We start from the raw sequence: 14,669 nt of genomic DNA on the forward strand, positions 1-14,669 counted from the left end.
CCTGTTCTTCCATTGAGACCCCCCTCTCATTCATTTTGGCAGCTAGCATGGTGGCTTGAATATAGTAGCTTTCAAATGTTTGAGTACACAAAGCTTTAAAATGGAAGTAAACATGAAACTCTGATAGTACTTAAGTTCATTTTACATGCAAACTTCGTAGGGGATTTGCCCATTGACTCAGGCTGTTTAATATTTATTTTTTTCATTTATTTTTATTAGTTGGAGGCTAATTACTTCACAACATTGCAGTGGGTTTTGTCATACATTGACATGAACCAGCCATGGAGTTACATGTTTAATATTGATTATCAAATTTTGGGTTCTTGTATAGTCAGAAAAGAACTGTAAGTGGCTACAAAGCTGATTAGTTAAAAATCATTGATATCTGTATCAGTATTAATATCAGTGTTTGGTTTATATGTATCATTACTATTATCAGAATCAGGTAGACAAATTGCTGAATTTGACTGAGAATTTGACTGAATTTGGCCAGAGAATAATATTTTAATGTCTGTTCTTTGTAGCTTAACAGTACAGTTTAAAGAAAATTTTTGACTCAGATGGTAATAATTAAGACTACAGAACTAGATGAGACCAAGAGGCATCAGTGTGCATTCTTTCTCCATGGTGGTCTAGTCTTAACCACATTTTTGAAAGCATCATAGACGCCTTTTCAGGAAAAGAGAATTTTAGCCTATTAGATTATATGCTCCAATTCTTTTGGATCTTGTTACTTATCAAATCTAATCCAAATTCTTCATGTTGTGGTTCAAGAAAATAAATCACTAAAAATATGTTAGGCAAAATAAATACTTTATTAATTTTTTTTTTAGAAATCAGCCTTTGTGTGATGTGATAATTCAAACATTTAAAAAACCTTTTAGATATTCTTTCAAAGTATATTGTTAACCTCTCAACCACTTTTGATTAAAATTTCACACAAAGAAATATAATAGGAGTTGAAAATTATAAATGCTAAAGAATAATTCTAATAACATCTGGTTGTTACTTTACACATTTATTTAACATATATAAAACCAAATAGGAAACTACCTTCCTTTTTTTCCCCCATAAAACAAACAATTCTCACTGGTTAAGAATGAATTGAAATTTATGAGAAAACAAAAATCTAAATTACTTCCATTTTGAAAAAACAAAACCAGCTTATTCATTTCTATCCATTCAAGTCACAGGCCCCATTATTTTGGCAATACTCTACTAGTTAATCTAAAAGAAGAAACATGTCCTTATAATAAAGAAGTCTGGACAATGCAAAAAAGTACATAGTGTTTAACATAAGACGTGTTTCCAAAGAAACAAACAAACAAAAATTCCCGAACTACATAAGCTACAATAAAATTACAATTGTCTTGGGTGAAATAACAATGCTTACAGTGTAAGAACATTAAGTAGTTTTAGGTAACATAAATTCTATCCTACTGCTATTAGTAACCTCCTCAAGAATGAAAAGCAGTTTTGACAACAGGATAGTTTTTCTTCTCGGAAGTGACACTAATTAATAGCAGTGGAGGGAGTATCATTGGTTGTTTCAAGCTCTCAAAAAACGAACCAGTTATTGCACAGTAAACACCTCATAGAGGTCAGTGTTTTAAGAAGCTAGTCTGAAGAAATATGTTATTTATAAGGTGGTTAAGTATGGAAGTTTTCAAGTTTTAAAATTAATTCTAACTAGGCAATCAACGGGAAAATACTGACATACAAATAAATATTAGGCTTTTCAAATGGCTACAGTTTTGATAGTTTAGAAAAGAAATAAAGTCAGCAAAGTGCCTACATTTCTATGTTTTTTGAAAAGATATGCACAGAAGAAATAAACATTGTATACAGTAGCCCAGCTCAGCAGCAAGTATCTTCTGAAGCACAAATGACCCCTCCACCAGTGTATATCATTGGTAACTCCAGTATCACACAGCTAATAGGACCCACGCCAACCTTAAAAGAAGAAAGAAAAGTAAACATTACGCGTTTTTCACTTATTACTGAAGAGTCTTTAAAAGGAAGGATGAGAATAAAGATCCTCCATTATCTATTACGACATGATTAGATGTGAGACCTAATGTACTATGTACAATGAAGCCTATGGGATGTTTCTTTAAAAAACAAAAGATACTAAAAATTTATGATTAAGTCTTGAAATCTTGGACACAACTGAAGCAACTTGGTATGCACGTATGCTTGATGTCTTTATCCATTTGAAGTAATATTATAACCAGGGCAGTGTTATCAAAATTCAGGTTTGAAGGTCCCAATTTCCCCAATTCCAGAATCTATTTACTATAATGAAATTTCAATAAAATGATAAAATATCAATATCACTTGAAGGTTTGAGATTATGAGATTTGACTCACTTAACACTTCAAATGAGGTTATAAAAGGTTTTCACACTGTAAAATAACATATTACATACTTCCTAAAAATAAAAATTTAGCTAGGGAAACAGACCTATATACTAAGAAAAAGCATTAAAAACTAAGTTCTAAGTTACATTTAGCTAAACAAAGAAATTCAGAAAAATTTACCTATAAATTCCATTAGTGACTATCTTGCTTAGAATGGGATGCTTTACTTGAAGATACTGCTGCCAGAAGTCCACTTACAATTTCCCGTCTGATTTCCCCAACAATAGACTCTTTAATCTAGAATGGAAAAAGAAGAAAATGAGAATTTAACAGTATCACTATAATCCATTTTATTCTGTTATCAGAAAAAAACAAGTAAATGACATTTAATTTCCACAGTCAGCTAAACTACAGAGAAAACTAAACCTTCATGTAAATCCTTCATGAAATACAGAGAGCAAGCAGGGAATCACATCCATCTATCCTCAAACTTGGATCATGTTCTGAGATTTTGTCTAGCATAATTCAAATAACTCCATTACAAAATATCACACTTCTCAAGTTGAGAACATTAACAAATGTTAAAACTTCATAGGTAATTTACCCTATGACACAAAATAACCTGAAAGAACTGATTATTATGTTCACTTTTATGTTTTCTTTTTTTTAATTAATGTCTATCTACCTAATGGCAGAAAGCAAAGAGGGACTAAAGAGCCTCTTGATGAAACTGAAAGAGAAGAGTGAAAAAGCTGGCTTAAAACTCAACATTCAAAAAACTAAGATCACGGCATCTGGTCCCATCACTTTTCAAGGCAAATAGATGGGGAAACATTGGAAATAGTGACAGACTTTATTTTCTTGGGCTCCAAAATCACTGCAGATGGTAAACGTAGCCATTGTTCCTTGGAAGAAAAGCTATAACAAACTTAAGACAGCATATTAAAAAGCAGAGATTATTACTTTGCCAACAAAGGTCCATATAGTCAAAGCTATGGTTTTTCTAGTGGTCATGTATGGATGTGAGAGTTGGACTATAAAGAAGGCTGAGTGCTAAAAAAATGATGTTTTCAAACTTGTGGTGCTGGAGAAGACTCTTGAGAGTCCCTTGGATAGAAAGGAGATCCAACCAGTCCATCCTAAAGGAAATCAATTCTAAATATTCATTGGAAGGACTGATGCTGAAGCTGAAGCTTCAATACTTTGGCCACTTGATACAAAGAGCTGACCCATTAGAAAAGACCCTGATGCTGGGAAAGATTGAGGGCGGGAGGAGAAGGGGACAACAGAGGATGAGATGGTTGGATGGCATCACCAACTCAATGGACAGGAGTTTGAGCAAACTCGGGGAGATACTGAAGGACAGGGGATCCTGGTGTGCTGCAGTCCATGGGGTCGCAAAGAGACATGACTTAGTGATTGAACAACAACAATCTCTTGGAAATTAGCAGGATACTTAAGTGGTCTCATTGTTAAAAAAACACATTAGTGACAAAATAAATATACAGGTGTATTCCCTATTTCTACTAACTGAAAGCAAAGTATCTAAGGAAGTTACATATTATTCTAACCTAACATGTACATTTTAAGTGGAGAGAATAATGTTCATTTAGTAAAATATAGTTTAAAACATGAAAAAAAAAAAATCCTCTGAACAGCCATAAGGTCCGTCTAGTCAAAGCTATGGTTTTTCCAGTAGTCATGTATGGATGTGAGAGTAGGACCATAAAGCAGGCTAAGCACGGAAGAATTGATGCTTTTGAACTGTGGTGTTGGAGAAGACTCTTGGGAATCCTGTGGACAGAAAGGAGATCAAACAAGTCAATCCTAAAGGAAATCAACCCTAAATATTCACTGGAAGGACTGATGCTGAAGCTGAAGCTTCAATACTTTGGCCACTTGATACAAAGAGCTGACCCATTAGAAAAGACCCTGATGCTGGGAAAGATTGAGGGTGGGAGGAGAAGGGGACGACAGAGGATGAGATGGTTGGATGGCATCACCAACTCAATGGACATGAGTTTGAGCAAGCTCCAGGAGGTGGTGAAGGACTGGGAAGCCTGGCATGCTGCAGTCCATGTGGTAGGAAAGAGTCGGACAGGACTGAGCGACTGAACACCACCACCAAAACCACCATAAACTCTAAATAAGTCAATATTTAGTTGTATGGCATGTTTGTCACCTGTCTGAAAACTTTGCTTTGAATGAGGATTTACATGTCATTTTATTGTTGGAAAACGAAAACAAATATAGAGGCAATGACAATTCCCTCAAGATTTTCTTCTCCAGATGCCCAACACTACACATGCACACCTCCATCTTTTTCTCTCTGATTTGTGGCCCCATGGAATGCAGCCCACAAATCTCCTCTATCTGTGGGATTTTCCAAGCAATAATACTTGGGTGAGTTGCCATTTCCTCCTACGAGGGATCCTCCAGACCCAGGGATCAAAGCCACAGCTCCCGCATGTCCTGCACTGGCCACAGATTCTTTCCCACTGAGCCACCTGGGAAGCCCAGGGCATCACCTCTGAGTAGCCCTTTGTGAAGGCTTTAGATGTGTGTTTCCTCAAAAAAACTGATAATGCCTTCCTGAATTAGCACTCAAGACACACTCAACCAGCTTTTAAAAATTCTACATTTCCAGTTTCCTGTCAGCCTATCTCTTTCCTAAAATGTTCCTAAGTACATCCTGAACACATCTCAATGGAAGTCTTTCCAAAAATGGCTCTGTAATAATGTCATGCAATATATACATTACACAATATATATATATATATATTTATACATAGATATTCAGAGAAACAAATGCTCCTTAACTACCAACTGTCTGTACTGAAACATATTTAAATAAATAAAATTTTCTCATTTTACCTTCTACTTTAAACATCAAAGGTCTGTTAAGTTCATAGTCCTTCAGATTCATTTTTTAAACAAATATATATTGGATACAAATATGATACCAGAATTTCTTTGCCACAGCATACAAGTACAAATGCAGTGTGTTAAATTAGATCCTCTGTAAATCCATATTTACAAAAGACAATGAGTTAGCAGTCTTTCAGTCCTGTTGTCCAATGCACATCTCATCATACTTCACTCAAAAATTTTTTTCATTCTTCATCATTCAAAAACAAACTAGCCCAAAAGTATTATCTACAAACCAAAAAAGTGTGCCAACATTTGGGGGGTGGGGATGGGTGCAGATATCACTGCAGTAAAACATAAAAAAGTCTCTACCAAGGATGTTATTATCTAGTTGGACTCAGAACAAATATTTCATAAAATATTAAAGAGGAAAAACTGTTAACTCGTTAGTGATGTAAGAAGAGAATAAAAAATGAGAGACTAGAATGGGATAGAAGAGGAAAAAGTTATCAGATAATAGCAAACTTTAAGACAGTAATGAAAAAGTAAGGCAAACTGCAGACAACAGTGAGGATGAAAACAGTAGCAAGAGCACCTTAAGAGAGGGAGGAGAAAGAAGCCTAGCTGATAAGATAGTTCCTACCAGTTAGAGAGGAGAAGGGACTCGGAATAGGAAGGGTGCACTCAAATGGAAATTTATCAGCATGTTCTGGCACACAGTAAGTGCTCAGTGAATGTCTGAATAAATGCCGCCAATGGGAGAGTGAGAGAGAGTATCACGCGCAAACAAGAACAGACAGTGAGGAACAAAGGACCACCTATAAGTGCTGCAGAACGACAGAACGCCTTTGGTAATTTACTGAAGTGGTAAATGTATGAACAAATACATGAGCTCCAAAGTCTCCCATGTGACAGAGGTGGGGAAGGATAAGTGGTGAGAAAATCAGTGGAATGGATGGTGAAGTCCATTTTATAACTTCCACAAAGTAAAATCCGCTGAAGACAGACCAGTTGAGATCACGGAGGGCATGCACACTGGCACATTACCAAGGTGACGGCAAGCCTGAAGTGGGGGCAACACGTCCGTCTACTAGCCTCTCCCGGGTGCCTCGTGTGCGGTAGCCATCACTGCACCGTCACTAACAGGGCTGCAGCAAGACCACAGGCAAGCTGCGCGTTCACCAAAACACATCCAAGAGTGGGCCAGATGAGACGGTTACTCAGAGGCATGCACCAAGCCTAGGAACTTCAATGAACAGAGAAGAAAACTCGACACAGAGCAATCCATCTGTATACTCTGACATTTAGTTCTGTTCAATTTGCTTCTGTGGACACATGCTCGTTTATTCTATCAAGTAATCTTTTTTACTTACTTTTTCTTTCGGTGTTCTCTTTCAAAAGAATTCTACTGTATCAGTATTATAAGTAATGAAAGCAATCTTTTTAAAAAACTTCACATATGGTGAAATAATGGAAACAAAGGCCTGACAGACATCGTTGTTTTCATGCACCCGTGAGAGCAATAAGAACACTTCCCTAAAAGTGTGTGCCAAACATGCTTAATCCTCACCTGCAAAACTGTTCAACCCAAGCTTAAATCTTCCCTTCCTGAATAATGGCTTTGTTAACAAGGTTAGGGACCCAGAATTTGCTGGGAAGACAATTCTGTTTTTCTTGGTAGCTGATACAATAAGAGTTTAAAAAAACTGGAATTCAGTACCATTATATTAAAGGAAAAATATTAATTTTAATATTTTAATGAATTCAATTTTAAATGAACAGAATCAAGACGAATCTGAATTTTAAATATTTTGCAAAGTTTAACAGAACACCATTGTAACTGAGCTAAAATGATAATAACCCAAATGATTGTTAAAATTATAGATGACATTAGACTAATTTATCCATTAACATATGCTTTTAAAGTGCTTCAAAAGAGTTTATTTTTTTAAGGACATCAATGTTCCTCTTATGCCCTGTCTAGTCTACTATACAATTTGCTTGGTAAGCTCTTCTTTGGACACAGTTAAAGGGTCAGTGTTAAGCTAAAGTTCCTCCAAACTATGTCAAATTCTGAATCAGGAAGTTTCTAACTAACAGTAACAAATTCTGAAAAATTCTTCAAACATTTGTCTTACATGTCAGTCCTTCAAATTATAAAATCTCCCATACTTAATACGGAGGTTCTTATAAATCATTAAGTAATTCTCTAGCACCACCACAGTATGACGGGAACAACCAAGCTTTCTATATATGCTAAGTTCTACCAGCCCAAAAGAATCAATGTTCTGGTTTAGGGATGCTTTGAAAGTGAAAGTGAAAGTCGCTCAGTCTTGTCTGACTCTTTGCGACCCCACAGACTATCCATGGAATTCTCCAGGCCAGAATATTGGAGTGGGTAGCCATTCCCTTCTCCAGCAGATCTTCCTGACTCAGGAATCGAACCAGGGTCTCCTGCATTGCAGGTGGATTCTTTATCAACTGAGCTATCAGGAAATCACTTATAGCACATACCAGGCCATCCATTGACAACATTAAAAATGAGGACTCAAGTGTGCATTAAGAGAGTATTTGTGCCAAATGAGTATAAAAAGTCCAGTTTTCAAGGAAATTTTTCAAACCAAAGCAAGCTAAAGGGAACAAAAATACCACATTTTGTGTCAAGGGAGACGGGAAGTACCTTAAAACTGATTTCCTCAGTTAACAAATACGTTGTGGAGAAAAATAATTACTTAGTTCTACTCAAAAATTGATCTTTGATGTGAAACACCATCAGGCACACCTAACTAACTGAGCAAGGTGGATGTATAAAGCCTGCTAAATATTAGCCAGACACAACCAACCTACAAAATAATTACATTTATAGGACAAATAAATTTATAGAATTAAGATCTTTTAAATTTCAATTTTAATTCATGTCATGAAGTGAAATTACATACATGCAGTGTCTTCTGCTACTGACAGAATGCTTGTTTTGTAAGTGTTAATTTGTCTGAATGTTAGCTGAACCTAGGAACAGAGTACCCAACATGGACAAACATTAAACAGCTACTTAGTTCACTGTGTTATGAAGCACACCTATCTACATCTGGCATTACAATTTCTGTTGGATTTCATTATCACCCCCCCTCTACCACTTCACAGTAACTCACAAGTAACTTATTTTGCAGCCCTTCCAAAATCCAATTCCAGAAGCAAATTTCAGGTCTTTTTCAAGGCAGTGTCACACTATTGCAGCATTTATTTCTTAACAAAACAGTGTTACTGTTCTTATTAGGTTTTCACCTTTTCAAAAATATGTCACTGACAAAAGTTTTGAATGTTATGCTTCTAATATTATTTTCCCCATGAGCTCTGTAGATTTTACTGCACAAATCTGCACAGCATGATTTTTAGGAATGCATATATTAGTGTCATATAAAGCAAAACTGACTTTATTTTCAAGGTACTTCTCAAGCTACTGTCATGCAGCTGTAAATAATGGTACCTCATACATGAACTAATCTCTGGACCCAGAGGAGCAATGGCTCATTTGAAAAAAACATTTTGGTATGTTGCCATCAAGTTACCATTTTAAATATAGCAATGTATCCCTGTCCATCCCAAACTTCCTAAATATCCCCCTCTCCCTTCCCCTTGCCAACCACAAGTTCAGTTCTCTAAGTCTGCAAATCTCTTTCTGTTTGTAAGTAAGTTCAACTGTATCATTTCTTTATAGATTCCACAGACAAGGGCTGTCATCCTGTATTTCTCCTTCTCTGACTCACTCACTCAGTATGACAACCTCTAGGTCCGCGCATGTTGCTGCAAATTGCCACTACCATTCTTGACCTATAACCACTAAAAATCTGTTCAGTGTTATTCACAAATTAATTCTAAAAATGTGTTACATTCACATTACTGAATTCACTGGAAGTACAAAGATTAAAAAGAGGGAGCCACTGACTTATTTCTCTGGTTCATTTCAGTATTTTCCATTTCTAAATCCTTACTTCTCAGCACATTATACTAAATGCTTTTCTGTATGATTTTTCAACTGTTCCCTGAGTTAGTTCTATTTACCTTCCTACTAGACTTTAGGCTTAAGGATTTCATGGTCTTACATCCATTTTGCTTTTCTCCTTTACAGAACAGGTACTCATTAAGACACTTGCAAACCATTTTTTTTTTAAAACACAGTAAGCTAGTCTTCTTTTCACTAATGGAAAGAATGAATGATCCCTTTTATCATGAATTTTAGTATCCCAGTTGGAAAGAGCTACGAATAATTATGGTTCTTCCTCAGAGTTACTCTTAAGACAGGGAATAGAATGAGAAAAATAAATTCAACACGTATAATTTTTATCTTATGCACTCTAATGAATTTTGCATCCAAAGACATAATGTGATTTGAGAAAAGGAAAAAAAAAAGTCATACATAAATATGTATCTATAGCAGTCTCCTTTTTAAAATTATATCCATACTGTTCCTTACTATCTGACCCTGGTGCCAAAAGCAACTATTTTACTAATTTCTCAAATATTTTGCCTTTGATTATTAGTCTTCCTAAGCTTCTGCAGTCCTTTCAGTAACCTAGAACTATTGTTAAATGCTTCAGGTCTGCATACTGCTAATCACACAGGGTAAACTTTAATTTCCTATTTTATCTTTGAATGACTTACATAATTTCTATAGGTCTCTACTCACTAAACCAAATAGATTAAATTCTTCATACTTCTTAAAATCTCAATTGACATTATAAAATAGCAGATTTTAATTGTGGAAGAGATCTAAATTATAATCCTTAATTTTACAAAGGTGGAAGCAGAAGTCTAAAGTCCTCGTCACATGTTCACCTATTTTGAAACCTACACATACCTTCTTCACCAAAGTGAATATAGAGAATCGCAATTATTTCACATGGGAGTATGAAATTTGCAGACACAGCATTACAAACATAATAGAAATGAGCTGAATCAATGGGAAAATTACTGAATACAGTCAATCAAAGGAGTATCTTATAAATAATTAATGTTAAAATGAAACCTATTCCAAATAAATTAATTAAGCATAGATTTTACTCACCTCCCTTATGACTTGCTGTAACTCATCTTGCTCCACATTTTTATGCACTTCCTCAGCAGCTGGCAATAATGAGACTTTTCCATGTTCTTCCTCCACTTCAGATTTAGGTCCTACAGCTTCTGAGGTTTCTTCAGTTGCTCCAGCTTCCTCAGAACTTTCCACATCTGGAGGTGTCTGCACAGAGCCTGTTCTAGAAGGAGCAGTTGGTGTTAGGGCCACTGACGCTCGGAATAATTTCTTGCTTGGTACCAGATGGGTTTTGGGTTTGCCCACTGAGTCAACAGGAGGTACTCCAGTTCTTCTACTGGCATGAGAGGGACCAGAACATACAGAAGATGACTCTGATGTTGCTTGGGAAAAAACAGATTCTGAGCTTTCTCCAGGAGGAATTTCAAATCCCATTTCTCCATGGCCCAGGCCCAATTCAGACTTTAGGTATGACTGTTCCCGCATCAGTTCAGTGACCTAGAGATCAGGAAAACTGTAATTTTTCTCTTAAATTAAGACTGGTAGTTAAAAGAAGATTAATATTCTCGATGCTGCCCCAAATCATTTAACTTGTAGAGACATGATTCAAATGCACTCATTTAGTTACTACTCAATTTCATTTGCAAAAACAGCAAGAAAAATTCAAATTCACAGTGAGATCAAGCCATAAAATGTTTAACTAGGCTATAGTTGGATGAAATTTTACTTGGTTCCACATGGGTGTCCAAATTACTTACAAAGAAAAGTAACCAGTAAAAAAAACTCATAATGCCCTCAAATGAACTAATTCGTTTAAAATACAATAAAAATCAATCTTTGTTCAAAATGTAGTCATCTTAAAGATCCAATTACCTAAAGAACCTGGAATCAGACTGTGAAAGCACATTTCCTGAAATATAAATTACTTTTTATGATGCATTACTTCCTTTAGGCCATAAAGATAAATCATTATTGCAATTAACTGGCTTTCTAGTGGCCAAAGATAGCAATGGACTTCCAGAAGTTCCAGACTCACTTCTAATCAAATTAACTAACTTATCAAATTGTGTATTTAATTTTTTTTTACCATCTACATTAGGAAAACTGTGTGTTTATGAAATATTATATCATTCCCTTCCCCAGTGATTTAAAAGGAAAGAGGCTTACTGGTTCCATTACATTCAATGGAGAAGGGCATGACAAGTTATCAGCGCTTCTACTGCCACACATTCCCTGAAAAAGTAAAACAATATATATATATATATATGTGATATATGTGTGTGTGTCTGTGTGTAGTTTTTTCAAATTGCAAGTGCTTTATAATAAAATGAGCTAATTATTGCTCTAAAGCAGTCTTTTATGTCACAAAAGTCAGCCTCAGCTGTCACAGGACCCTATAAAATGTGTTACTGTGACTGAAGGTTGCACAGAAGATGTTCTGATTCTCTGATCTCACCAATGCACATTTCTCAGAATAATAGATCAAAACTGTCAGTGAGATCAAATAGATCAAAACTGTCGATGACATATTCATTGACAAGATATTCTTAATCTGTGCTATACATATATATATGTATCGGAGAAGGCAATGGCACCCCACTCCAGTACTCTTGCCTGGAAAATTCCATGGATGGAGGAGCCTGGTAGGCTGCCGTCTATGGGATCACACAGAGTCGGACATGACTGAAGTGACTTAACAAAATCGGTTATGTTCAATTAACAAAGAGAAGAGTTCAGTGTTTCAACATTTCAAAACAACATATTCTACAACTGAAAGATTTTGGCAAAAATAAGAATACAATTGTTGAAGTTGAAATTGCATGAAAAGGAACATTAGGAGTAAGAATAGTGGTACAAAAAGGAGAGAGATAGTGTTTGTCTCTATTCTTGTTTGTATACATGTTTCTCTGCTTTTACAAAGATCTTATTTGATTCCTTAAAAAACATATAGAATGGAAAAGAATCCAAAATAAAGGAAAAGTGTAAAGGGAACAGTTCTTTTTCAAAGGCAAGAAAGGGGGAAAAAAAGGTTACATGAAATATATATATGTGTGTTCTTCAGTTATACACAATGAGTAACATCTAAATTAGTCATATGCTAATCTACTATCATTTATCCTTTAAAATCCTTAAATTTTTGCATTGGTCTTTATTCTCTATTATTAAATTATGATTTTTCAATATATACATATATGAATATGCTAAATATTTAAGAAGTTAACCACAACTTACACATGCCACTGATTTGTGGGAAAGGCTCATTAAACACTGCATGTTCCTAATGCCATTAAAACACGTTGTTTTTAAATTAAGGCACGTGTCCTAAGTTGCGAGCAACGTCATCAGCAAGTTCTGAGTGAAAGCTGTGACGACGGAGGGCGCATACCATGAGGGCCGGGGGGCGGAAGGGGGGCGGCGCGTGCACGGGCCGGAGCTGCTCCTCCAGCCCCAGCAGGCGCTCCTCCAGCTGCAGCTCCAGGTCCTGGAGTTCCATTCGGACTGCACTTCTCAAACTCTGCAACTGATCAACTTCATACCTGTTAGGAGGCACAGAGCTCGAAAAAGCAGCTTGGAAACTCAGCGCTCACAACTCTCACAAGCTTTGGGAAGGTGCTGAAACGCCAAGTTCTACAGACAGCACAACAGCGTCTGCAATAAGTATAACCACCGTAACTGCGTTTTCTTCCTCTAGCTTTCATCACAAATATTCCAGACAATAAGAAACAGATTCCAGCCACTGTCTTCCTCAGTTCAGCGAAGACAGAGAAGATTACTTAGCAAAACATTGTGCCCAATTTTATTTACACTGGCTCATAGACTACATAAAGGGTACACAGCAGTATAAATAAAATTCAGCTTCCAAAAAAAAAAAAAATAGTTACCAATGCTTTTTAGAATGAAAATATTTTAGGTCAACATTAAGACATATGAGCTTTTACCTTTCCTCCTCAGTCATATGATGATAAACCATGGTTTGCTGACGCAGCATTGCCAATTCTAAATCCATCATTTGCGTTCTAAACAAATTCAGGCTCCGCCTCATTACTTGGAGCTCCTGAAAAGTATTCTAAAATGCAATATAACAGCATTAACTTCCAAATCACACCAATTATTCTGTAACACAAAGATTTAAGTCACAACTTACTTCATAAAGAGGTAGAACAGATGATTTCTGAGTACTATACGGAGCAGCAGCAAGATCAGGTCCTCTCATCATAGGGTACTTCAAAAGAGTGAAAGTCCGATTAGAAAGCAATGTTAAAGTGACTACTTCCACATCATCTAAGGTGTTAAAAAGGCAGAATTTGGGGTGTACATATGCTTCTCTTTGGGGCATAAAACAAAACCTAAAACCACTTCATGTTATAAGCAGAAATCAGATAAATCAGTCACCAGTACCACCTACTACTTCTATCTGTTTTAGCTGTAAGTCAGTATATTTGGAACAGGAAAGAGGCAAAGGAATATATATAGTTTAAATCTATTAATATGTCTTACAGGACCTCCTTCTTGCCTTGAGAAAGTAGAAAAATAAAAACAAAACTCAGAAATATAGAAGCAATAGCAAATGTCGTTCTGAGATCACAGAAACTACCGACTTGGCTGAAGAAAGTGGCAAGCAATCACCACACTCATTCTTAGATATCTGAGTATCTACTATGCATCACTTAGGTAGTGAAAAAGATAAAAGGAAGACAGAAGGCATTCTCAGCCTTCAAGCATTCTCACAGTGGAAGAAACAAGGAGAAAACAGAAGTAGAAACATATACATAATGTTGGCTGGGGTTGGTGTGGGGACTGCTGTGAGGAAAACAACCAAAAATCCAGACTAGGTTAAGTGTTCTCGATAGTGATAACACCTCAGCCGTACCTTAACAGGAAACAGGACTTGGTCAGGTGAAGAAAGGCAGGGGCAGACCAACCCAGGTTAAAAAAAAGTGGCATGTGTGAAAAAACCAGACAGCTAGGGACACACACCTACGCAGGAACCCATATGTGGAGCGTGCTCACAGGGAATGGGCCTGGCGAGACGGGCAGAGGCCAGGCGATAACGCACATGTCTACTGAGGTGGGGTGGAGTGAGGATGGGGAAATGAGCTGAGTTACTGATGGAACACGGAAGAGAAAACCACATCTAGAGCAGAACAAGCTGGTCTAGACAGGTGGGACATGAAGGTGTAGGTGGACAGGACCCTGGGAATCCCCAGGTGCCCATAACTGCAGCTGAAATGTTAATTTCTCATTTGTAGACAGAACTATATTTTTTAAGGAAGAAAGAGAGACACCCACTTTCTGGTTAGACTGAAAATCATTAGTAGAAGATAATCATCATGAGGATAAAATCTCTGCTTAAAAGTGTATTTTACTACATAACTTTCATTTTTACTGTCAAAGGGGCTTCCTGTCTA

The 14,669-nt window shown here is 36.4% G+C and overlaps 1 protein-coding gene across 4 annotated transcripts in view; it reads right to left on the minus strand.

The window, feature by feature from the left end:
• Positions 1-796: 796 nt before the first annotated feature.
• Positions 797-14,669, minus strand: part of ITPRID2 (ITPR interacting domain containing 2) — a 38,400-nt gene continuing 24,527 nt past the window's right edge. For 2 of the 4 annotated variants that reach the window (XM_043894193.1, XM_043894194.1), the window contains exons 12-18: positions 13,406-13,483; positions 13,200-13,327; positions 12,647-12,797; positions 11,428-11,493; positions 10,294-10,758; positions 2,541-2,657; positions 797-1,953 (exon numbers count right to left, since the gene is read on the minus strand). In XM_043894193.1, coding sequence (XP_043750128.1) covers positions 2,553-2,657; positions 10,294-10,758; positions 11,428-11,493; positions 12,647-12,797; positions 13,200-13,327; positions 13,406-13,483 — 993 coding nt within the window. In that variant the 3' untranslated portion in view covers positions 797-1,953; positions 2,541-2,552. The remainder of the gene's footprint in view (positions 1,954-2,540; positions 2,658-10,293; positions 10,759-11,427; positions 11,494-12,646; positions 12,798-13,199; positions 13,328-13,405; positions 13,484-14,669) is intronic. The other 2 variants (XM_043894195.1, XM_043894196.1) reach the window with 2 other exon arrangements.

Source organism: Cervus elaphus, chromosome 33 (assembly GCF_910594005.1).
Source record: "Cervus elaphus chromosome 33, mCerEla1.1, whole genome shotgun sequence".
NCBI lineage: Eukaryota > Metazoa > Chordata > Mammalia > Artiodactyla > Cervidae > Cervus > Cervus elaphus.